Source organism: Corvus hawaiiensis, chromosome 1 (assembly GCF_020740725.1).
Source record: "Corvus hawaiiensis isolate bCorHaw1 chromosome 1, bCorHaw1.pri.cur, whole genome shotgun sequence".
NCBI lineage: Eukaryota > Metazoa > Chordata > Aves > Passeriformes > Corvidae > Corvus > Corvus hawaiiensis.
The window spans coordinates 90,057,519-90,081,207 of NC_063213.1; the positions used below are offsets into that span (position 1 = coordinate 90,057,519).

Consider the following 23,689-nt stretch of genomic DNA (forward strand, 5'->3'; position numbering starts at 1 on the left):
TTCCTACTAATTTAACTGCATTTTCTCATTAGAGATGTCCATAAATCATCCAGATTTTTGGATTCTCTTAAGATCTTATACTCAGCTACATAAGTGGCAGGGATTTCTCCAAGTTAATTATACATTGTATAGGAATATGCCCTTTTATTGAATTATCACTGCTGGACTAAATCGATAACGGATATTAAAGACCCTATGTCTACATCATAAGGTGGTGACAATTAGCTCTTTAATCTTGTCTCAGGCAGTGAGAAAAATCCATGCTTGGCACAGCAGACAGCAAATCATTTGCCTGCAGCCATAATGTAAACATCAGATGCATATGAACTACAACAATCAACCATCTCTAAACACCTTAGGCTGATTAGGAGTACACTGATTATTGCCAAGCAAATTAGAAGACACAGAAAGTGCCCTACGGTGAGAGACAGAACAAAAGAAAACATAAAATAACATTAAGATAGATGACTACTATACAAAGAAGACACAAAGTAAGCAGATACAAAAGATAAGTAAGCCCTTTCCCACAGCTGTTCCTTTCCCAGTTTGCAGAACATGCTCTGAATCACACCAAGGTGCTACGGACCCAGCAAGGTACAGGTCCACAGAAAACAGCCCAGCAGATGGAAACAAAAGACTTCCAGATATTTGTAGAGTGACTTTGTACAATGCAGGCTTTTGCTTCACAGAGAACCACGGGGAAGCAGAAGTGATTCAATCAGCTGTTAACCAAGAACTCAGGCTGGCCATTCCCACAGTTGTGTGGCCTCGGTACCATTATTAAATCACCCCCAAGTCTCAGGGCAGGAGGAACAAAGCAGGGCACTGGCATTTTAGCAGGACATAATGGAAAACACTCTGAGAGGATGGCAAGTATCAAGGGTAGGTGTCTCCCAGCTGCAGTTCTCCCCACCCAACACTGCCTTTCTTTGCCAACTTCAAAGCACCAAAACGCAGCATCTCCTACACACTAACACGCTTGGAGAGGTCCCTGAATGCTTTCTGGCAGCAAATAAAAAAGATGATGTTTCTCTGACAGTAGGAAAACACCAAAGAAGGCAGACAAAATGACCACTCATAATAAGAAAGCTCAAATCACCTGTTTACAGTATCCCCACGAGCCTCAAATGTCTTAACTACCCCATCAGGCATGCACAGTTCCTACCTGGTGAACTCTTCGTGAAGGTTGTTGGGTTCTGACGAGTAGTACTTAATTCGAAAATGCAACGTGTACGGAGGTCCAACTGCACAGGCACAGATTTTAAATGGGGAAAAAAGGTTTATACTCGTTGCAGTCCTGCTAAGGCAGAACAGTCTCCACACCTCCCCACAACCCAAGAAACCCAAAATTGATTACATTTTTCAAATTCCTCAGAGAAAACATTTCATGTTTTTTAAATTTAAAAATGCATGCAATGAACCAAAAAATAGATGATTACCATACTTTATGATACTCATTAATTCAAATTTACCAAGGCAATAGTCTATTTGGCAAACAAGTTTTTGTCCAAAGAGGCGTGCCCCACAGCATGCTGTGAATGACAGTAAATTCCAGGTACACTGCCTGTTGCTGGGCCCAGGGGGACATGGAAGGAAGAGGGAAGGAGAGGGTGATACTCCTTACCAGGCACAAACACTACTCCAAACAAAAACACCTACCACCCAACAGATCAGCTTTCGATTCAAACACATGAATGAGAAAAGGTAAGATAAATAGGGTGGAAAGTGCTAGAGAAGACTCTGGAAGACACTCCTGAAAACAGAAAGCTAACAAATTCCGTAGAGTTGCAACAACTGTGTTTCCTAACGTCAGAAGGTGAACGCTAAATCTGACTTTCCATGTAACACAGATAATAAGAAGTTATCCAGCTACCATGAGACTGTGACCAATGCATCCTTATCTGCCTAACCCTCATCTTCTGACCAACTGCCTGCAAATGTATTAGTTGATGGAAAAATTACTTTTCCACACTTTTCTAAGGTCTTCCGTAACACCATATCAACATAGTGAACACGTGCCTATTAATGATCCTTCTACTAAATGACATGCAGCTAAAATTCAATAATCAGAGCTTTAATTCTGTCTCCATGTACAGCTCCTGTAAGTCAGGCTATAGCACCCTGGGCTCACAGTTAGGCACCACTGGTGAGGTCTGCATAGGCAAGATAATGATTTGGAGAAAAGAGCAGTGAGCAACATCCATCATGAAAGAGGAACTCTTCACAAAGCATCTGCTGAATGCAAGGTGAAGGAAAGTATCCTGTTGTGAGACAGACCTTTACAACACCCAAAAAATTGCTTCCCTCTTCGTCATCCCTCAGAGCCAGGATTGGCCAAATTCTTTTCAAAACAGGCCCTTCACAGATTAAAAACAGACAAAAGCATGCAACTAAACTGGCTGAAGATATTACAGAATCACTGATTTTCCAGAAGAAAAGGACAAATCTATTTCAGAAAGTGCAGCTGCAGGTCAGTTAGTCACTAAGGTAAAGCAGTCTGTGATGTGATGAAAAGGGAGAGAAAACCAAACAGCAAAAACCTTACCCACAGCAGCTATCTTCACCATGGATTCTAGCAGGCTGACACCCACACACTATGGGGTGACACCAAACTATCCTAAAGGCCTTTGAAGAACTCCACCATTTACAAAAATCATCTAGATATTTGGGTACTTATCAAAAAGAAAGGCAAAGCACCACTGAAGCAATCAGGACCCATCTCTGTGAGCTCCTGCAAGGGGGTCAACGATTTCCTTGAGAAACACTACATTTTAATCTCACAGAAGCCATGTCTTCAGTGGCCCGTGACTGTTGCCAGCTGCAGTACTGTAACAAAACATGTTAATACCAATGCTCTACTGTACCCAAGCCTGCAACCAGATTATCAAAAATCCAGGAGCTACTTCCCTGCCTTAGACAATTTTCATAGAAGACTCAGTGGCCCAATCCAACCCAACCCCTCCATCCAAAACTACCTTTGATGAAACAGCAGCTATTTCAAAACTACATTTGACAAAACAGCAGGTATTTCTGCTGGTTTTACTTCTAAAATAGTAATTAAAAAAAAAAAAAATTAAAAATTAATCATTACACAACAAAGTATTTTCCATTCACTCTCTGAAAAAAATCGCAGGATATCTGTTCTGGATCAGAAGCAGTAAGAGGAAGCGCGATCTGTGTCCAGGCAACCTAATTTCACAGATCAGACTGAAATTACCTGGCAACCTACTCTGCCTCAGACAAACAGCAGGTGTTCAACAAGGGCTTCTGAAGGCTGGGCTACTGCTTAATAACTGCTCTTGCATTTAGACATAATATAGTCAGACAATTACCCATTAAATAAAAACTATTTCCTAAGACATATTTATTCCATTAACGGCTATATTTAAACATTCTCTATCATGTTCTAATACACGAAGTTCAAATTCTTTAGGAAGTAACAAAATAAAGAGGCAGAGACATAGTACTTACTTTTTATTTGCTTCTTAATGAATTTTGAATGGTCCAACCAGTGCTAAAAAAAGAAAATCCACACTTAAAAGCAGGTCCATTTCAAGATTTTGTTGACTCCATAAACTGATTACAATAAAATTTAACAGATAAAAATATCTTATAAGGAAATATTGTCAAATTTATTTTCTAAACGTCTGCGCATTGGCACATTAAACAACTTCCCTTCTTCCACATGGGAAAGCCTGATTTATAGATTCATCAGTACTGCCAGGGAAGTCACTCTTCCAGAGAAGAAACCTCAAACTCCAAGGCCACAAAGCAGTGGTGTGTAAGGAAAGCACCCTTTTGTCCCAAACCCCTGAGTTTCAGCCTCCTTTTAACTCCTGTTTGATGGAGACCCTCCAGATCCTGTACCATCCTGCCTTCCACTGCTCCATAGCTCCATAGAGACTTAACCCCACTAAAAGCATTTGGGAAACACTGATATATGCCTCAACCCCTCCTTTTTAAACTAAGGCAAAAGATCTGGAATAGATGCAACAATGATGACAGAAACATATGACTCCCAGCAAAGTTTATGCACTCTCTTGTCAATATAAGTTGCATCTACAGAAAGGCAGCAATAAACACAATCTGGTATAAATTTAGCTTAAATTTTGGACAGTCTCTGCTCAATGTCCTACAGAAGGCTGCAACCTGATTTGAAGCAACTCCATGTAAATGCTTCTGTCATGAAACATGATAAAAGAGTTTTGGATTTCCTTGAAATAAATGTTTTTCTATCTTTTTATATATATATATTAAAATTATAAACTAGATACTATGAAACAAAATCTTAGGGGAAAAAAAACCTCTTCCTTCTTTCCTATTAAAGCATGAATGTTTTCAGTAAAAGGATAATCTCTCAATAACTAGTTATCATTACACCAACACCATGCTACCATGGCTAAATAAATGTGCAAAATTATTTGTTAGCTAGTAATACTGGCATTTATTTATTAAGTCTGTTCTAAACCAAGGCAAAAATTTATCACAGGTATAGGTGAGTACAGATCAAAAGTCTGACAACTTACAACCCTTAAGGTAAATAAATCTCACAAGAGGTAGAAAGAGAAATGGAACAATGATTCTGAAGGTGATTTTATTTGCAGGAGACTTGCAAGACTCCCTTAGGTGAGGCTGCCAAGAAATCCATTCTTATAATCTGAGAAATCTCTACCAGAATGAAAATAAAACATTACAGCAGCTCATTTAAATACATTCCTTAGAGTTGCAAGTAATTTACTTTGTCTCTACTTTGCTCTCCTATGAAAAATTACATCTTTGTGAAATCTCAAATCTTTCATAAGGAAAAAAATAACATTGAAACTTTGCCTTTTTTTTAAACTGAAATTATACAAGTCTGCTACTTTCACAGCTCCAGGGCAGATGAATTTTTTATTCTTCCAATACCTAGTTATGAAAATGTCTTTCTGTTCAGTATTTATTCTGGATAAAGAAACACCACTCAAAGACAAATATAATGAATCCATTAAAAGAAAAGTTTATCCTCATGTAAAAAACATCTATAATACATGACCGAAACTCCTGTTAATACCATGTTCTGGAACAAGCACTGCACAACATGAACTATAATAATTCCCAATGAAAAAGCAGCTGATAGTCCCTTTCTTGGCATGTGGTCTTTAAGATACATTAAAGCTCAAATAAGCACAAGTTTCAAACTGATTATTTGCAAGTGCAAATACTTCAAATAATGGTTAAAAAAATACCTAACAAGACAAGGAACTGTTTGTGCAGACCATTAAATGACACTACAGCTTAGACAGGAAACTATCATCACTCTCTGTCCCTATGCGGGAAGAGGCAGACTGCTCCAGGAGATAAAGCACAGCAAGCATTAAAGTCACCCCCCCTCAGAAGCAACAGTGAGCTGCTGTTTTACCCCCACCCCATACTGCACATCATGTGTGTGATGTGCCACCACATGGATCATAAACACAAATACAAAGGTAGGGCATGGACAGACAGTATTATTGGCCCAGAGCTCCCAGGCCTGGAAGTTTTCATGCAGATTTATGAACCAACACCAATTTAGAAGTCAGATATTTTGTGCAATTTCTGTGAAAATCAGGCTGAATTTTAACACTTCTTTGCCTCAGATAATGTCAGAGGGCTTCTTCACACTGTGTACCACACCAGCTTTCCAAATGTCCCTCTGAGCTGAAAAAAACCATAGCATTCTAGCTAAAGCCCAAAATAGGTTTGGGCTTGGCTACATACTGCTTGCTGACTCAGTTAGAGGGAAGTGAAAGCAATGAATTCTGAAGTCTCACTAGGCAGCTGAATAAAACCAGAGGAGCCTTGCTCTCTCAGCACCTAAGACTGTAGCTCTGCCTATCTTGTGCTCCAGGCAAACAACTGTACATCATTTCAGGATCTGGACTCACCAGAGGAACTTAGCTACGGATCTCACAGTGTAGGACCAAGACTGACCACACTCATTTCAACCACACACCACCATAATCCCCGTCTCCTGTTTGGACTCGGAAGTATCAGTGCAGAAAAAGGAAGAGGAAAGGGATTAATTGCTTTAGGACTGTTATGATAGGAAGACAGTGACTAAGCTACTTTACCCATAGTAAGGGAAGAAAAACCTGATCAAACTGGGAAGAAAAACCTGATCAAACTGCAGGTAACGAGGATTCTACGATTATGCTAGAACAGAACAAGTAGTTCAGTTGGAAGAGATCTACAATGACCATCTGATCCCACTGCCTGATCATTTCATGTTATTAAAGGCACTGCACAAACATCTCTTAAACACTGACAGGCTTGGGACATCAATCACCTCTCCAGGAAGTCTGTTCCAGTGTTTGACAACCCTCTTGGTAAAGAAATGCTTCCTGATGTCCAGTCTGAACTTCCCCTGATGCAGCTTTGAACCATTCCCATGCATCCTTTCATTGGGTACCACGGAGGAAAGCTCAGCACCTCCCTCTCCACTTCCCACCATCAGCTGTAGAGACCACTGTGGTCCCTCCTTTAATTCTGTCAGGTAAACTGGAAGGTCAAATGCTGGATTAACTTCCATTTATTCCTCTTTTATCTCAGTAAAATTTCTTTGCTCTACCAAATGAATAATGGTTCCTATGGTATTAACCGACATAACACAGTAGCCATTGACTGGGATTCATTAAAAAAATGGGACTGGGACACCATTAAAAAAAAATTTCTTAAAATACTGGAAGCATGTATTTATCTCAGCATGCTCTCCTGCTGATCACTCACTTTACTGACCTGAAGAGGTAAAAATAAGTACCTCAACATTTCCTATTGGTAGCAGCCAATATTTTCTCAAAATAGATACACAGCATAGGAAAGATAGATATTTGTGTTGAGATACAGCAGATAAACTGCAGCTGCTAAGGCAGTCAGCTTATAAGGACCACGTGACTGCCAAATGAAGACTGAAAGGAGGATTACCACAGGCTGGCACAATCCCATCACACACCTGAGCTTTGCAAATTCCACTGCCTCTCTACTTGCTTCCTAAAAGAAAGAAAATTCCTTGTCTTGATTTATACAGCCCTCAAAGGTGACCTGAAAAGGAAAAAAATTGCATTGGACCCTTTTTGGTTTGCTTTCTTTGCTAGTTTAAAATGCATGGAGAACGTCTTGAATAGACTGTTCTCCCTTATGCTTATTTACATATTTAGCTATCAGTAAGAGGAAGCCCATTTTTACTGGAAGTTTTATTTGCTCTCTGAAAAATATTGGTTTAATGCTTTCTCAAGCTGTACTTGAAGGTACAAGAGGGAGACTCATGCTCAATGATCAAGTTCAGAAAAGAAGGTGTGCTAGACAAAAGCTGGCACCTTTAAAACCAAAAGTCAATTATCCCTTCAACTGTGTTCTTGCTTTCTGGTTTCCCGGGCAGCTGAATCCTACCAAGCTGCCTGCCATTACTCACACGACCTTCTAAAGCAGACAGGTTAAAAATGTATGTATGTATCACATGGAGGAAGGAATCACCAAAAAACCAAGCCAATAAAAACTCTACCCACCAAACCACAGTTTGGGGATTTCTCTACATTTACAGATTTAAAAGGGAGCAAAGGAGCAAAAGCCCTCTTTTCTTTTGCAGGTCATCTTTCAACATTATGATGTTAGTAACAGAAAACCAAATGAGAACCAGGGTCATGTAGAAACTCAGGGAGTACACAAACATATACTTAGAAACAGGATGGTCTCCCAAGAGTTCACAACTTAAAGCAAGGAGCTACTGTTTCTCATGTTTCTCTGATCCCTCCTAGGAAGCTATGCTCCTCTTGAAAATGAAGGCTCACCTGACTGGTGACTTCAGCTGCCCACTGAAAGGCCGTAGAGAAGATGAAGACCTACACTTCCCAGAGGTATTACACGACAGAAGGATGAGTGGCGCCAGACTTGGGAGAAATCCCAGCCAGACAAAGAGACTGTCACCCTGAGACTGCTCAGACAAAGCACAGGTGCCCAAAAGGACTGTGGAGCCACCATCCTTGAGGGTATCAAACATGACTGAACAAAGCCCCAAGAAACCAGATACAACTGAAGCTGCTATGAGGAGCTTGGATATACACACCCCCTTCAACAGAGAATACTTGCAGGCATCTTTCAGGATGCTGCTCTACAATCTCACCCACCCAACTTGAAAGAAAAAAAAAAAAAGGAATGTGCCTTCTACTCAAACAGCATTCACATTGTAAGACCAAAATGGGATTAGTGAGATGGACAGTTTGCATTTGGGCTCAGATGAGACCAACTTCTCACAAACTACTGGCAGGATCTTACTACAGGAGTTTCAGTCTGAGTAGGTCAATTTTGGTTTAGATCCTCCTCAGATACTGCTGTCAGCATCTTGTTGAACAGGGGCCAGGCAGAGGGGTACAGTAACACATCAACACCGCTGGAAGTGCGAGGACCAACGTGATCCAGGTACCAAGTTTTATCAGTTTTCTGAGTTGTCTCTGGCCTGAACAAGTCTGACCAGTTGCCCTCCAGCAGTCCCCTTCCACTGACACCATTCTGCAGTCTCCATGCCAAGTTCTCTCTGGCCCTGTGAAGGGCTGCCACCTTCTTTAAGTCAGATACAGTGAGACGGTGCAAGCAATGCAAGCAATGCTGCCCAGCAGCAGAAGGGCAGATGGAGCTGTGATAGGAAAGCTCTCGACTGTGATCTTGGGAAGAACAAGACCACGAATGCTAACTCCAGAACCCTGAGGGCATTGATAGGCCTTAATGGCTCTTTACCAGCCCTGTGTGAGACCTCCAACCACATATTGCGTGGCATTCATGGACGTCTGGCCTGTCCCAGTCTGAGTCAGCACAGAGCCATCTCAGAAGCATCCTGATAAATGATGTAGTTTAATTGCAGACCAGATAAACTAACCAAGAATAATGGAGAGATAAATGGACATCCTTCAAGACCATTAGCCTATCCTAATTCATATACATGTGATAAACACAGGATATTTTGCTTCACAGACCTGATATGACAGGAGTAAACCACAGAATTATATAAAAATTATATGAAAAAATTTGCCTTGACCAGTATGTTTCTCATTAGATTTACTTTACAGACAATGAAAGCTGATACCACTCCAGATCAGTTCTAGCAATTAAAAGCAAGTTACTTTTAATTTTGATGCCTGTGTCCAAACATTAAAAATAAACTGAAGAGACTTGTAACAAGTAAGCAACAAACCTGACTAAATCTGTGGAAGAAAACTGAGAAACCACTTCATCTTATGTTCCAACCACACACAAAGACAAAAGAAACCAGCACAAACTGCTTGCTGTGCTGGAGAGAATTCTTTACACTCAGGAGAGAGGTGCAGAAGCATCACAACCACCTGCCCTGTATGGCTGCTTCTCAAGTCTGTGTCAAAAACGTCCTCGTGAAACAGCAAGTGCTACTGGAAGGCTAAAGACTGGAATTTGTTAGTGTTTTGGAGTCTTCCACCAGGTGTTCACAGACTGCAATACAGCCTTGGACAGCCACAGCTGAAGTGTTCCACATTCATCAGGTGCTCTGCATCGCTGTGGAGTCAGCCACACTGCCTTTGTCCAGTTACTGAACTTGGCATTCCCATCACTGCTGCTATTAGAAACTGAAGCATTGAGTGCTACGGGATGTTCTACAGCTTTTGGGACCCTCCATGACTGGTATTTTTTACTCTTGGCCATAATGCACAGACACATATCCTGCAACAAGCACAGACCCAAAGTGCTCATCATCCAGAGGAACAAGAGAGATTCAGGGAGGGGAAACTGAGTCACAGAGGAATTTCACAGCTTATTAGTGGGGAAAATAGTATGTTTCTAACAGCAGCAGAAAAGGAAGCACATGGCACTATCAAAATATTTACCAGTCTCCCTTCTTCCCCACATCCAGCATATTGAACAATAAGGCCTGTCCCTAATTTCTTCTGCTAAATGAACACTTGTAAAAGTATTAAGAAGTACAAAAGGAAAAAGACTCCCTGATGTCACACTATGATGCTAATTGACTGGTTTGAACTGCTCATTTTTCAACATCCCTCACATCTCAAGAAGTCACAGCAGTAATATCAAAAGCAGCAGTTGAAAAAACCTGACCAATGAGCTCTTAAAAAGAAAATTCAGATAGACAGAGCAGAGGCAGTCATAAAGCACCAAGGCCCTACAAGTCCCTGACCCAATACCTACTGAAACATCCAGAAGCCTAGTTCTCAGTGTGTAGAGGAAACAAAGGCACTCATATTATTCTTTGTTGTTCAGCTTGCTTCCTACACGCCCCCCAGCACTGCTGAAATCCTTTGTTGTGAGACATACAGGATCCTGCCCTTCCCAGAAAAACATGGTCAGAAGGCTGCCTTTCATAGAGGTGAGAATCTCAGTGTCAGAATCAGTGCATCCCGATACACTGCTGCTGGCTAGGCCCACCCTGGGCAACATGGTTCTGGCCATGTTTTTTCCCTCCTGTTTCTGTACTTGGAGCAACTGCTTTCATGAAAGCCTATTTCACCTCTACACAGTCTTCTCCATCTCCTCTCTCCACTGTCTTCTCACCTCTTGCATCAAAATCCAGTTTAGAAACTGGTCAATACTGAGAAGTTCAGATGAAAACATGGTTTACCAGGACAACTCACTGCAGGTTGGTCCTGGCACTCATCTGCCCAGGGAACCCTGGTCCCCACCACAGCCATGGGCACCTGCAGGAGGGCACAGGGTGTCCTCACACATCAGTCACACACTGTAAATCCAGTGCTTCCCCACGTGCCAGATACACTGGGTGCAATCACCCTCAAAAGGCTCAACTGGCTGCACAGCACAGCTGGGAAAGGCTGTTCCATACGGACCTTCTTTAAGCTAAGGGGTCTCTGTGACAGTAGAGATGAGACATAAAGGACGTAAACCACTTAGAGGATCACTAAAAGACACACGTGTGAGAAAAGGGGCATTTTAATTCTTTTGCTTCCACACATTCCCAGGGATGACAGCAACTCATTTGCACAAACTAAAAAGAAAAAAAAGGATTTCAAAGATTTATCTTAAAAATTCTTCCCCCTCAATTACTCTGTAATTGTTCTTGTGAACAGAAACAAGATCATGATGGAAGCAAGCAAATTCCAAGCTAATAAACATGGGAAATCCTTCAGTTATGAATTCCTGTAAAACACAGGAGCGGCTGTGAGGTTATCCATGTTTTGGTATCACAGGACAGAAAAATGGAACAAAGAATGCAAACGTAGAAATGGAGATGTCTATATCTTGAGAGACCCTGTAAAACAGAGCTCACAAGGAGCTATTACCCACAGAAACCCTTTTTCTTAAGATGATTTGGAATAAGAGACAAAGAAAGGACACTCCTGGACAGAAAATGAATAAACATTAGCTACCAATGGCCAAAAATAAATGTCAAGTACCCAAACCAACCATAGAATTCATTGCACGCTACCACTTTCTACAAAGATCAATTAAATATTTCCTCATGGCAAGTGAATTTCAGTAGTATGGTCTCCCAAGATTTTATTATTGCTATTCCCAACCTCAGCTAAAGCTTTCAAGGCCTCCTGCTTTGCTAGAAAACATACACTGTAGAAAAAGTAACTAAAAACCCAATAAGCTTTACATTTTCTCTAAACCACTGCAGAGACCTGCTACATCAGAGTGACACTCTTCATTCATCCCAAGCACTACATCTCTGTTGAAGTTCTGTAACAGCTGAATAAGAAATTATTGTCTTGTATTAGAGTATTTCTACTTCTAGACTGAATAGCAAGTAATTAAAATACAACAGTACACTAGGATTTGCTTTAGAATAAACTATTAGATGATTATCTACATTCTCCTATCCTTCTGCATCCTTCTACATTCTTCTGATGGATGTCTTCAAAGAGCACAAGATACAAACTAATGCAGAGTTCACTGAACAGGCATTACAGGATTTTCTGCATTACTGCTGACATCTTGCTTTTCACATCTTTATGTTTGGGGGTTTTTTTTGTATTAAAAATAAGCTGTTCAAACAATTAAAGTTTTTTCTCTTTCAAAGCAGATAAGCTCTAATCGTGATTTTGTTTTCCAAATCACAGCTATCAACACTGCTTGTAACTGGCAAAGTTACAGGACTGCAGGAAACACAGTGCACTCAAAAGCTGCTGGCCTTGGCACACACAGAAGCAATCTCCACTATTCAAAGACTATTTTGTGCTCTCTTATTTATAATGGTGCCTTTAAAGTTGTTCAGCCCTTAACAATACATACTAAAGACAAAGGCTTAGAGCCTCAAGGGGTTTACACAACTTTAATCTCCAGTCCCCCACTTGCCATTGTGCAGCTGGGGCTGGCACTAAGCAGAAGCCCATGGAGGCTGTGCATTAATTGCTGTGCAAGCGAAAAGAGCAGGCCACAAGTTCAAAACTGATGAAGGAAGGCTGTTAAAGCATGGAATCTTTTGGCACAGGGTGCTGGGCAAGATAAAGGCTTGTGCCTTGAAGTTCTCTGAGCTCTACTCGCTGCCCAGCTTGAGCCAGACCAAAAAAAAAAAGAGCCAAGTAAGAGCTTTTGGCCTTGCACTTCAGTGAAGGTAAAGAACTCTGCTTTCAACACTTCTCTTAATTCAGGAAATTACAAGCCTACCACCAAAGCTCTGCAACCAGAGTTGGCTTATTTTAGCCCCCCAACAGCTGTTCACAGCCCTTTATCCCTCTTCTAATTGTAGATGCATCATGTACTTCCCTCCTTGATACAGAGCAAAGAAATAGCACACAAACAAAGCCAAAACACTTGCATGTATAGGCACATTTTACCCTGAACACCAGTGAGAGAGCTACACAGAAGACATGGCTGCTCACATCTGCTTCATCTTTCTTACCAGTCAAAAAAGCCCTTCAGTTTTGCAAACATTAAAGAAAATGAGTCTTGGCTTCTGATCTGCCCTCTTTCTTGCTAAGAAAGGATATTTTGCTCTCCCTTTCTGCTTCCCTTCTTTCAAAACATTATGGAACTCCTTGCTAAGTAAATATTCCTAGCTACCAAATTCCCAGTTGGATGATTTGACAATCAGTGACAATATAATTTGTTCTTCCCATTACGAGCAGGCTCTGCTCTATTAACTGTGTCCTTATAATCAGGTCCATCATAAAAGTACACACAATTTATGTAATAGAAATTTTATCAGGAATACACACTAAACTTCCTCAAAACTCCAAACCCCTTATGGACATACTTAGTTCGAAACATCAGTTTCCAGTGACACTAACTTAAATTAACTTAGACATCAGGATAATGTTTAAACAGATTAATACCACTTCTCCCCAAACCCACAGATTCCCTGCTTCCAATATCAAGTCATTATAATTCCTGGATAGGTTATCAAGTTACTATAATTCCTGTTTGTTGTTTAAAATCACTGGTAAAACACAGATGATAAAGCAGCTGCTAGAACACTGATCCATCCTTTGACCTAAGCTTGTTAGAGAATAAAGCTGAGAATTCTGGGATGGTAAAGTTAGAACCTACACTTCCAAGATGTCAGTACTGTAGCTACATTTTCCCATTAGTTTATTATATTATCCCAGAGAAGACATCTTCTGTTGCATCATGGAAAAAACATTTACATATTGACCAGAGAGCACTAAAAGAAACACTTATTTTCCAAGTCTGCATATTCTCTATCCACAGTGCAGGTTTTTCCCAAACTGCCTGTTCACAGAGAGTGAACAGACAAAAGAAAAGATTAAATATATGGCAATACAGTGTAACCACAGTGTTGTAGTCTTTTAACCCTATCCTATCAATATATCTATTTGGATCTGTAAATATGGGGGGTTTTTAAAATTAATTTATTTTACCTGTAGATACTGGAGGTCCTTATACAGAGAAAAGGAGAATTTTAGCTAAAACCTTTTGCTATTGCAAATGAACCTAAATCTACAAAGTAACATAATCTGTGCATGGAACAGCAGAGAGAGAAGAGCTACAAGAAATCCTTGCTTGAAAAATGTTTTGACTACCATGAGCCTACTAACCATAAAGCACATTTTTCTTTACCCACATGCATTTCTTTTTTACTCGTGTGCAACCAAGTCACGTGCATGTCATATAAAATGACACAGGACTCATCCAAAGGATGTAGCTTTATGTGCAAGAACCAAACATGGCATCACTCGTTTCAGCAGTACATCCTCCAATGATGACATCTCTCCATTGAACTGCAGCAGCAATACATTTATAATAGGCAACACAAACTACTGCAAAACATAAAAATTAACTGAAGTTATACTTACTGTAATTTGGGAAGCATCCATGAATTGTAGGCCAAAGTAATCTGTTTCTACAAGGTCCAAATGATACACAATCTGGTCAAACAACTCCTGCCCCTTTGCATTTTTCTGTAACAGAAAAGAAAATGTTTTTTGGTTTGTTTTTTTTTTAGCTGGTCAACACGAGTTTGTTTGGGTGTGTTTCTTTTCAAGTTCAAAAGTGTGAGAAGAGATACACAAAGGAAAATAATATTGAAATAGCAATTCTATTTTATTCTGAAGAATTGCATGACATTTCTTTTTATTTTCCTCAGGAAATATAGCATGACATGCTGTTCTTGTCTGCAGCTATTCCAACAAGATCAGATTTCACTCTCAAAGAAAACTTTCAAAGTTCATCATAACTAAAAATGTACAAGAGAAAAGAAAGGCTTATGTCCTACAAGTGTCCTAACTCACTTTATTTTAGCCATTATTTTATACCCCAGGAAGTCAGATTTCTCCAGGAAAAGCTTGCTTTATACTCTGCCTGAAATCTGCTGGCTATCAACAGCAGCTGCAGTCATGCAGGGCCATACCACCACTGAAGCTGCAAAATAAATTCTGGACAGCCTGAATACTTGAAGAGCACTGTGAAGAAAATTAATGGGATTTTATAAGAATCTTTCATTTACATTACCAATTGCCATCATATTTACGGCCTTTAAATGAAGAAACAAAAAAGGGCCAAAAAAGCTGTCATTCTTACTTGGCATGCCATCTGAAACATGCAGGCATGGAAATAAAACTAACAAATAAAACCCCGATTATTGACTACAGGTACATGTAGAAAACTTAGCAGGTCTTAAAGGTAGGCTGCACTGGCCTGGGTACTCGTTTTGAGGTTAAGAAAAGGATTTAGATACACATTCTTCAATGCTAGAAAACCAAAGTTTGAAGATTACAGGTGGGTAGAAGGAAAAGGCAATAACAAACCAACTTTTCATGCAAATCCTGTTGAGTTACTTGGAGAAGAAAGCTTTCAAATTCTTGAGCAAAAACACCCCTTGGCCAAAAATACATGAGATGACCATAAATCTGAGTAAGAGAGTGAAGCTACAGCTACACTTTATACAGTGAAGTACTGATCAGGATCCATTTTTGTGACTGTTGTCCCTCCTATACTTTTAAGGATTTTTTTTTTTTAATTTTTATTTTTAAACCTAACATATTAGGCATTTCCACTTCACCCCAAAATGCAGCAAAATTGACAGAGTTAAGCATTCAGTTCCTTTAGTCTGGCCTTCTACACAAAGGCAGCATCAATCATAACATGCAGAGCTCCTGTTCAGGGTTCTAAGCTGTCCAAAATCAGTCTTCAGCAACAGACAAGATGACGAGTTACAGCTCTGTTTTTCCAAGAAGGTCAAGAAAGTTCAGGTATAGGTAGCAAATTTTATTTAAATTGTATTTTTTGGGTTTTTTTAACTTACAAAACAGAAGCACAGAAATTGAATCATATCAAATTTCAAGAGCAACAGAAGGACTTCCATTGAAACAAACTGCATAAAAGCTTAATAACAACATTAAATTATCATTGTAAGATACTGTCTCCTTTTTTTCAGGGGGGCAAGAGGTGGATAATAGACATTCTTAACCAAAGTTCAACGTTCTTTTAAAAGCAGATGAGAGTACAATGGCTTCTTAAAACAGTACACTGCTAAGAAATCATCTTTACTTGTACAGTAATTGTTATAAACTGAACAAAAAGTATCCAGAACATATTTTTTAATACGGAGTAAAATCAGCACTTGTTAAAAGAAGTCAAACCAAAGCACAACAAAATTTAAACAGATTCTGCTTAAATGAGGGAGGAGAAAACCCCTCAAAAGCAATAAAAAGAGAAACAGCAGAACATGAAATATTCACCAATGTAGGAAAAAATGCACTTTATGCCCTACTCTGCTCATGGTTGCTTGCTGTATAGCATTAACTACCAGTATATGTTTACCTTCCACTGCCACACACCCAATAGAAACCAGAGAGAGCACACTCCAACTTCTGTACCCAAACAGTAGTTAATGTTTAACATGTGTTACATGGAGAATAGCTCTGCACTGCACGGCTAGACCATAAAATGCGGCATTACATACACAGCTTACAGGAGATTGTAGCATTTAACTTGTCACTAAATGAGCTTTCCCAGCAACTCGTACCACTTAGATGATAAAGCTGCTGCAGCCAACGAACTGCTGACAAAAAACTGTCTTTGAGATGTTGCACTACAGGGGGAGATAAAAGCAACTAATTCCTTTCCTCTAGTAACAGTAAAGGATGACCTGTTCTTTATTCAGCCTCACCACTGACTGACAATCCAGGGGGTCAGACTGTGGACTCCTAAATTAATGTGCACTGAATGAAATGGGTGGAACAGGCAAAATAGAAGGCTTTTTCCTTAGGCATTACATATCCACGATAGTGGTCTCTAAAGCAAAAAATGTCTGTATTACAATAAACTTTTAATTTTCACTGTCTTTTTCTTCTCCCCTCCTTCCAGACAAAACAGTAGCTAAAAATAAGTTTCCCCTTTCAAAATCTGGTACCACATAAAGACAAGAGAATGATTTTGTACAATAAAATTTTTATAGTAGATCTAATAATCTGGACTTTAATAAATCACACTCCCTCTACAGACCTTTGACTTGTGCTTATACATACAGCTAAAAAGCCCAAACCATAAACTAAAAATATTTTACAGTCATACCTTGCTAGACAGATGGTTCAGAACTATCAGATGTGAATGGCCTGCATAACTTACATCTCACAAAATGAAGTACATGGCAACAAACAGTATGCATATACTATTATACAGAGTTACTATTTTGTTGGTATGGAAGTTACTGTAATTGGGAACAGTGATGTAAGAAAAGTTGCAAAACCTTGTTTTGGCTTGGTTTTTTGGATTGTTTTTGTTGGGGCTTTTTTGTCCTTGCTTTTTGTTTGGTAGGGTTTTCTTTTTGGTTTGTGAGTTTTTGTTTGTTTGGGGGCTTTTTTGTTTTGTTTTGAAACAACAATTACAGCACTGCCAGTTTCTGGTGGAGTGTTCCTTGGAGCTCAGGAGAACTTGTGTGAGCACCATGAAACCTCACAGGCAAGCACTGGGAGGGTGGGTATGAAATGCTCAGCTTACAAATGAAACTACAGCTTCAACCTAAGGTAAAACTGAATTAGCATGAGGCAGGCACTTGATGAAGCACAAAGACTGAATTATGCTTGCAGACTGGGAACCTCCCTAATAATGAGCAATCACTGAGAGAAAGGCAAAAAAAAAAAAAAAAAAAAAAAGGTGTTTCTCATGTCAGTCATCCCTGTTCCAGCTAACAATTACTCGAGTTTTGTCCACTCTGTTTCATGAAAGCCCATCTCAAATAAACCCCCATATCATCTTCCTTGGGATCATGAATCACAGAGGGAATTCTTATGTTAAATGAGGACTCACTGCAAATCCTACAAGGACTCCAATAGGGATGGGTATGAAGCACCTTGCACAGCCACAGTGACAACTGCATGGCCCACATTTCAAGTAAGCTACATTTTTGGCTGCTAGAGAGTTTCCAGTCTCAGGGAATCTATGGAAATTCTTGTCAGCTAAAACATGACAAAACAAAGATTAGCTTCTCTAATTAGAAACTATTCCAGACTTGACATGGAAATAGGCAAGAGGTTTTAACGTGCTTCTGGTTGACATGAAGCAAAGAGAAAATTTATCAGCCAGGGACATTTTACACCAGCTGGCCCTGTCTAAACAAGCTGATTAGTGTTGATTTTAGCTGTTCCAGAGCTCTTTAAAAGGTTTTTGCCAAAGGGCATGAAAAGTGGACATACAAGCCAGAAAAGTCTCATTTTAGTTCAGATACAGTGCAAGGATGCCATTGATCACTCTCAGAGCACATACAAGCAAAGCTGGAGAGCTTCTGCCCACACCTTCCCCAAACTCAAGTGCAGTTACTTGAACCCAAGCGGAGAGGGTGAAAATTTTGAGTCATATTAGAGAGCTCAGACTACAGCGCTACAAACAAACTATTAACTGATTTCAGAGATGGTTGAAGCACTGCTTGGGAAAACAACCTGTCAAATAGGCCAAGAGGTACATGAAATAGTCTGCAAACTGACAAAATGACAACCAAAATGAAGGAAAATAAACTATTGCCAAGAGAAAAGTCAAAGCCAATTAACTTTTCAATCAAAGCTGGTGCATCCCAAGCTGAATAGTGAGTAGCAACAGCAATGAGTAGGTAGGGCAGACTTAGTTTCTGTTTTGAAGGAAAGCACAAGATTATGTATTCTGCAAGATGTTAAATACTTTTGCAGAGTGGGCTGGTACAGTCTCATGGTCACTGACTCCAGGTCTGAGCTTCTAGTAAATTGTTAAAGGCACATTTGTAGCTAGCAAGTTCCACCTCCACAGGCCTGATACTGCCCTGCTCTGATGGCACCAGCATTTCCCCTCCTTGGCACCTCCTGAAAACAGAGTAGCTCAGTATGTTCTGCTCAGTCCTCTTACATCTGAACTGTTATTAACTCAATTACAAAGCCTACAGCTCATTTTCAAACCTCGGGCTTTATCTGTTGGCCATACTGCTTAGCAGTGAGAATTTGCTTTGCCTTTTAACAGTCACTGGCAGTGCTATCTCTCAGTGTTTCAGGCTAAACATGCATAAAAGCCATCTGTGCTTCTAATTAGCCTTGACTCCTGGTGCTCAGTTATCATCTGTCCTTTAACTTGCTTTCTTCTGGATAGTCAAGCCCTCAGTTGCTCAAACACACTCAGATGTACTGAAAGCAAGCAGTACTTCCATAGTTTTAAGCACAAAAATGCGACTCTTCTGCATTCTTATAAATCAAGGGTATCTAACAGCTTCAACCAAAGACTTATTGGAGGCCATGGCTGGGCTTGCAGAAGCTGCCCTGAAAACCACGTTATCCATGCCAGCACTGCTGCTGTAGGTAGTATTGTCAAAGTCAGCTGCTTGTTTTGAAATTCCAGTTTGCACACTGCCATCCAGAGAGGACACTCTGGCAGAGGGCATGCTGCAAACTAGCCATGACCTTGGTGCCTGTCCCACCCTCCCCTCCAGGGGCCTAATGAGCAGATTCCTAAGAGTGGGGAAAGAGTTGCATTTTTTGTGCTTGAAATTATGCAAATACTACTTTCTTTTCATAAAATCAGTGTTAATTGAAGAAAAGCAAGCTATTTCTTAACACATCACACTTCCATGAGGCTGGCTAACTTGCTCAGGCTACAAACGAAGATGTCAGGTTATTTTCTTACCAGCCAACCACTGACTTAAATTTTCAGTTCTGTCTACAAGCTCACTTGAAAATGTGACACTGTTCAAATAGCCATTAAACCTGTCACCTTGTCATGGCAATAACACCAGTACTGCTTCAGAGCCTGCTACTGCATGTAAATGATGTTTAAATGTAGTACAGACCATAGAAACAAGCAGCATTGCTGAACGTGCCCAGAAGAAAATGCAAGTGATGACGCATGTGAACTTTTATATGAAGAAGAACAAAATTCATTTTGAATTTTGAGAAATTAGCTGAAGACAAGAGCCAAAATTCCCTTAAGTTCCCCCTGCAAAAAAACTCAAAGCAACAAAAAATGCCAAATGCATACACACATCGCCAAGCTGTCAGCCATTCATCAGAAGACAAAAAGATCCCATGAACCTTATTCATGGGTATTTACTTATTATAACCTTGAAGGAACAAACATTTTGCTCCCAGTCATTTCTGTCAAGGCCCCAAACTAAAATTGCTATTTCCTGAGCAGAAGTGGCTTATAAGCAAAGTTAAAGAACCCCTCAAAAAATGACAAAACACCAAAGCAAAAAAATCCCCAAACTCCCACAAATAATAAACCACACCAACAAACCAAGCTGCTTCCTTCAAATTACTCTCAAAGCCTATGATAAAAATCTCAAAAACTAGGACTCTTACAAGTCACATCCCATCAAGGGGATAGAGGGAAACTCAAGATAAGCACACAACCACTTAAGAATATTCTCTCTGTGGGCAGATTGGCTGACAGTGCAACCAAGCTGGGTTCCTGCAACCCAGATGCCAATGAGAATTTGTAGACAGTCATTAAGAAAAAGAAAATCCCCAAAGAGGGGGTATAGTAAATCTCACTATTGCTGCACAGCAGCATTTCTCAACAGCAGGCAGACTTTCATCTCTGCACCAGCTACTGGCAAGAAGAATCAGTGTTCACTGGAAGAGAAGCATGAGCAAGAACAAATAAATAGATCACCACATTTTATATGTACCAAGTCTCTACATAAACCCAAATGGCACTGGACCTCTAGTCAGATCACAGTACATTTACCATGAGAGCGTGACATTGGCCAAGTCTCTTGCATCAGCTTATGCTTTCTACGTGTTACATAAGGGCAGTCAGTTGTCAATAAAAAATAAAACAACAAAAAAAAATTAAAATGGCCCAATAACAAAAAAGTAACAATAAAAACAAATAAAGCAAACAAAACCAAGAAACCCAGACCATGAAGAACTAAGGGAGGGGAAGAATAATATGCCATTTTCAAGCTCTGCAATAGGAATGAAGAAAAGATTTTTCATTATTCATAAAGTACAAACTCATTAAGATGAATCAAAGATTGAATTGGCAGCACAGCATTAGAGAGAATATACAGAAAATAGAGCAGAGAGGGAATTACCTTAGATGCAAACAATCCTTTCTAAAGAGTCCAAACCTATGCCAAGAAACGCACTGGAGAGATTCCTATGTACAGTAACACAAACATAAAACGGATCCAGGAAAGTCAGGTGAGATTTGAAGGGTGAGTACAGGGTTTCCTTTGCCTTTACCACTTCACACATCCCTGCTTCCAGCCACTTCCTTCCCCATCTCTCAATCACATTCTCTTCCTCAAGTGGACAAGTACAAGTGAACAAAATTTATAAAATGATCTGAACAACGCTAACTTTTTCTGAAAGCTGGTTTTGCACAGTTGTTTCCAAAACAGGCGCTTTCACTACCTGAGTTTTAGAGTACAGCCCTTCAAAAACTGATTATAGTAGCCTACCCAGAGGCTCAGAAGTCTGGTTTGCTGCTGAAAAAAAGGAGCAAGAAACTACTGTGTCTCAAAACGTATGTTAGCTGTAAGGGATAATTTCACCACTTGCTTAGTCTTTTCAGAGAAGATGGGGCTGTCCCAGGCTGGACACAGCTGGTTTCAGCCATCTCCACAGCAGACCCATGGACCACTGGTGGTGGAGGGTAGGAAGCGGGTACAAAAGTCAGGAGTGAAGGAGTGGATTTGAGTTGGGTAAAGAGTCACCTTTATCTTGACCCATGAGCCTTTTTGATCCATTTTTTCTCCACATCATCTTTCCCCATCCTGCAGACTGAATGAGAGGGCTGGGAAGGAGCCTGGCTGATGGCTAAGGCTAACCCACTGCAGTGGGGAAACCCTTATGCAGGGCAATTTCACATTTCCATCAGTCAGCTGAAGGGCATGCTGTCTTTGCAAAGCCTTTAATCTCTCCAAAAGTCACACGAAGGGCAGGCAGGTACTACCATGGTGGGTGCCCTATATGTGCAATTACTATTGTCAACATTATTAGCAGCAGTGACATTTTTATTTTATTAGACTCAGATGAAGGAGAGGTTCTGCTCATTGTCCCTATCACCTACATGTACTACTGGCAACACAGACCTCTTCCCTGGAGAAAAGCACTGTCAGCACTTCTAAATGGGATCCTCAGGCAACAGATAAAAGCTACCATCAGCCACAGAACAAAGCAGTAAAAAAAAATAAAATAAAAAAAAAATCCTTACTTGTAACATTATGTTCTGGAAGTCTGTCTGGACTCCTGTTATTTTAGGCACAGACAGGTTACCCCACCACAATTATACCCTCAGAGGCACAATAAAAAAAAAGGGTTATTTGTATGTAAAGATTCTTTTTCACCCCTAGAATGCCAGCTCCCTCTCCTGACCCACTTGAAATATTACATGCCCCTCAGGTTCAAACACAAAGCCGAGGAAACACGAAGTAGCTAGGATGAGGAGAACAAAACCTATGCTGAGACTTCTTAACCTACATGATTTCACTCAAAATATAATTTACAGTTCTGAATTCCCGGAGGCAGAGGTATTATTTGATAAAGCTAAACTATGGGCGTTGAAGTGGAAGCCACCTCTACAAGATGATACCATCAAACACAACATAATGTGATGCTTTAGCCTTCCCTTGCCCATTGTCCTCCTGCACAAATCACGGTGGAACAGAGGTGCCATTTTGCTGGAGAGCTAGAGAAAATTCTAGGTCATGAATTTAAACTGTATTTGAGAAATAACATGGAACACTGGCATAAGCTGACATTCAAAAGAACAAGCAGAAAGAGGCAAGTACTACCAGAAGAGAATCCCGGGAGAGTTTAGCAAAGACTCTGCACTTTCTTATGCTAATACAGTACCAAGGTTTCAAATGACAGCTTTGCTTTCTTATACACCTGCATTTGAAAGCTCCATGAGTAGAAACAGTTTTAAACAGATGCAATTGTACAAACAGAATTTTCCATATAGACACATCCTTCATATACAATTCACATGTATGGGTGCCTGACTCAACTCTTTCCAATTTTTTAAACTTGTTTTTAAATAGGACACATTTATGACTGTCTACAATAAAGCAGTTTACCAATAAGGCTCTACAGGCAACCTTGTTTCAGCATAAACATAGCTCAGACCAGCAGTAATGGCCAGTCAGATGCACAACCAACACGAGCAGTTGTACTTGACATAAATTAAGGCTGCTGGGTTCCCGCTCTCCCAGCCAGCCAAGTCACAGGTTCTGTTCCTGACTCCTGCCCAAGAGGTTCATCAGGGAAGCTGAATGCCTTGTAAAGAACTGGCTACAGAGAGGAGTTATATCAGTTAAGCATCACTACTAATTCAAGCTAGCAGTGCTTTCAAACCCCCTCCCCACTCAAATGCTCACGTATGGACCACACAGCACAGCCTAGCATGGGGCTGGTATGCCAAAAGCTGCTTCCTAACACTGCTACCCAGGCAAGGAGGAGGCCACAAAGCTGTGCTGTGGCTGGTAGGTAAAACCTAGGACAGCTGCTCTAAGAACTGGTATCTTACACGATGTCACTTTTGAGTGCCCAGAACAGAATCCCCACCACCACCTGCTGACCTGTAACAGCAAAAAGGTGCAGATTCCTTTAGTAATATCACATCCTGTATGCTGCACGAATTTACTTTTATTTATGTCTGGATAAAACAAAAAGTCCCTTAGAACCACTCCTCTCCTCCAGCATAAAATTGCACACTGTTTATGCCCACATAACTCACAGTCAATTATTTCTATGTCTTTTTTTAAACTTAAATAACATATACTATTTGTGGAACTTTTCATAGCACAGAATTA

General features: G+C 40.2%; 1 protein-coding gene across 6 annotated transcripts in view; it reads right to left on the reverse strand.

Moving 5' to 3' along the window:
• Window positions 1–23,689, reverse strand: part of EPB41L4B (erythrocyte membrane protein band 4.1 like 4B) — a 170,019-nt gene that overhangs the window by 104,034 nt on the left and 42,296 nt on the right. For all 6 annotated transcript variants that reach the window (XM_048313122.1, XM_048313113.1, XM_048313127.1 and 3 more), the window contains exons 2-4: window positions 14,268–14,372; window positions 3,472–3,514; window positions 1,166–1,244 (exon numbers count right to left, since the gene is read on the reverse strand). In XM_048313122.1, coding sequence (XP_048169079.1) covers window positions 1,166–1,244; window positions 3,472–3,514; window positions 14,268–14,372 — 227 coding nt within the window. The remainder of the gene's footprint in view (window positions 1–1,165; window positions 1,245–3,471; window positions 3,515–14,267; window positions 14,373–23,689) is intronic.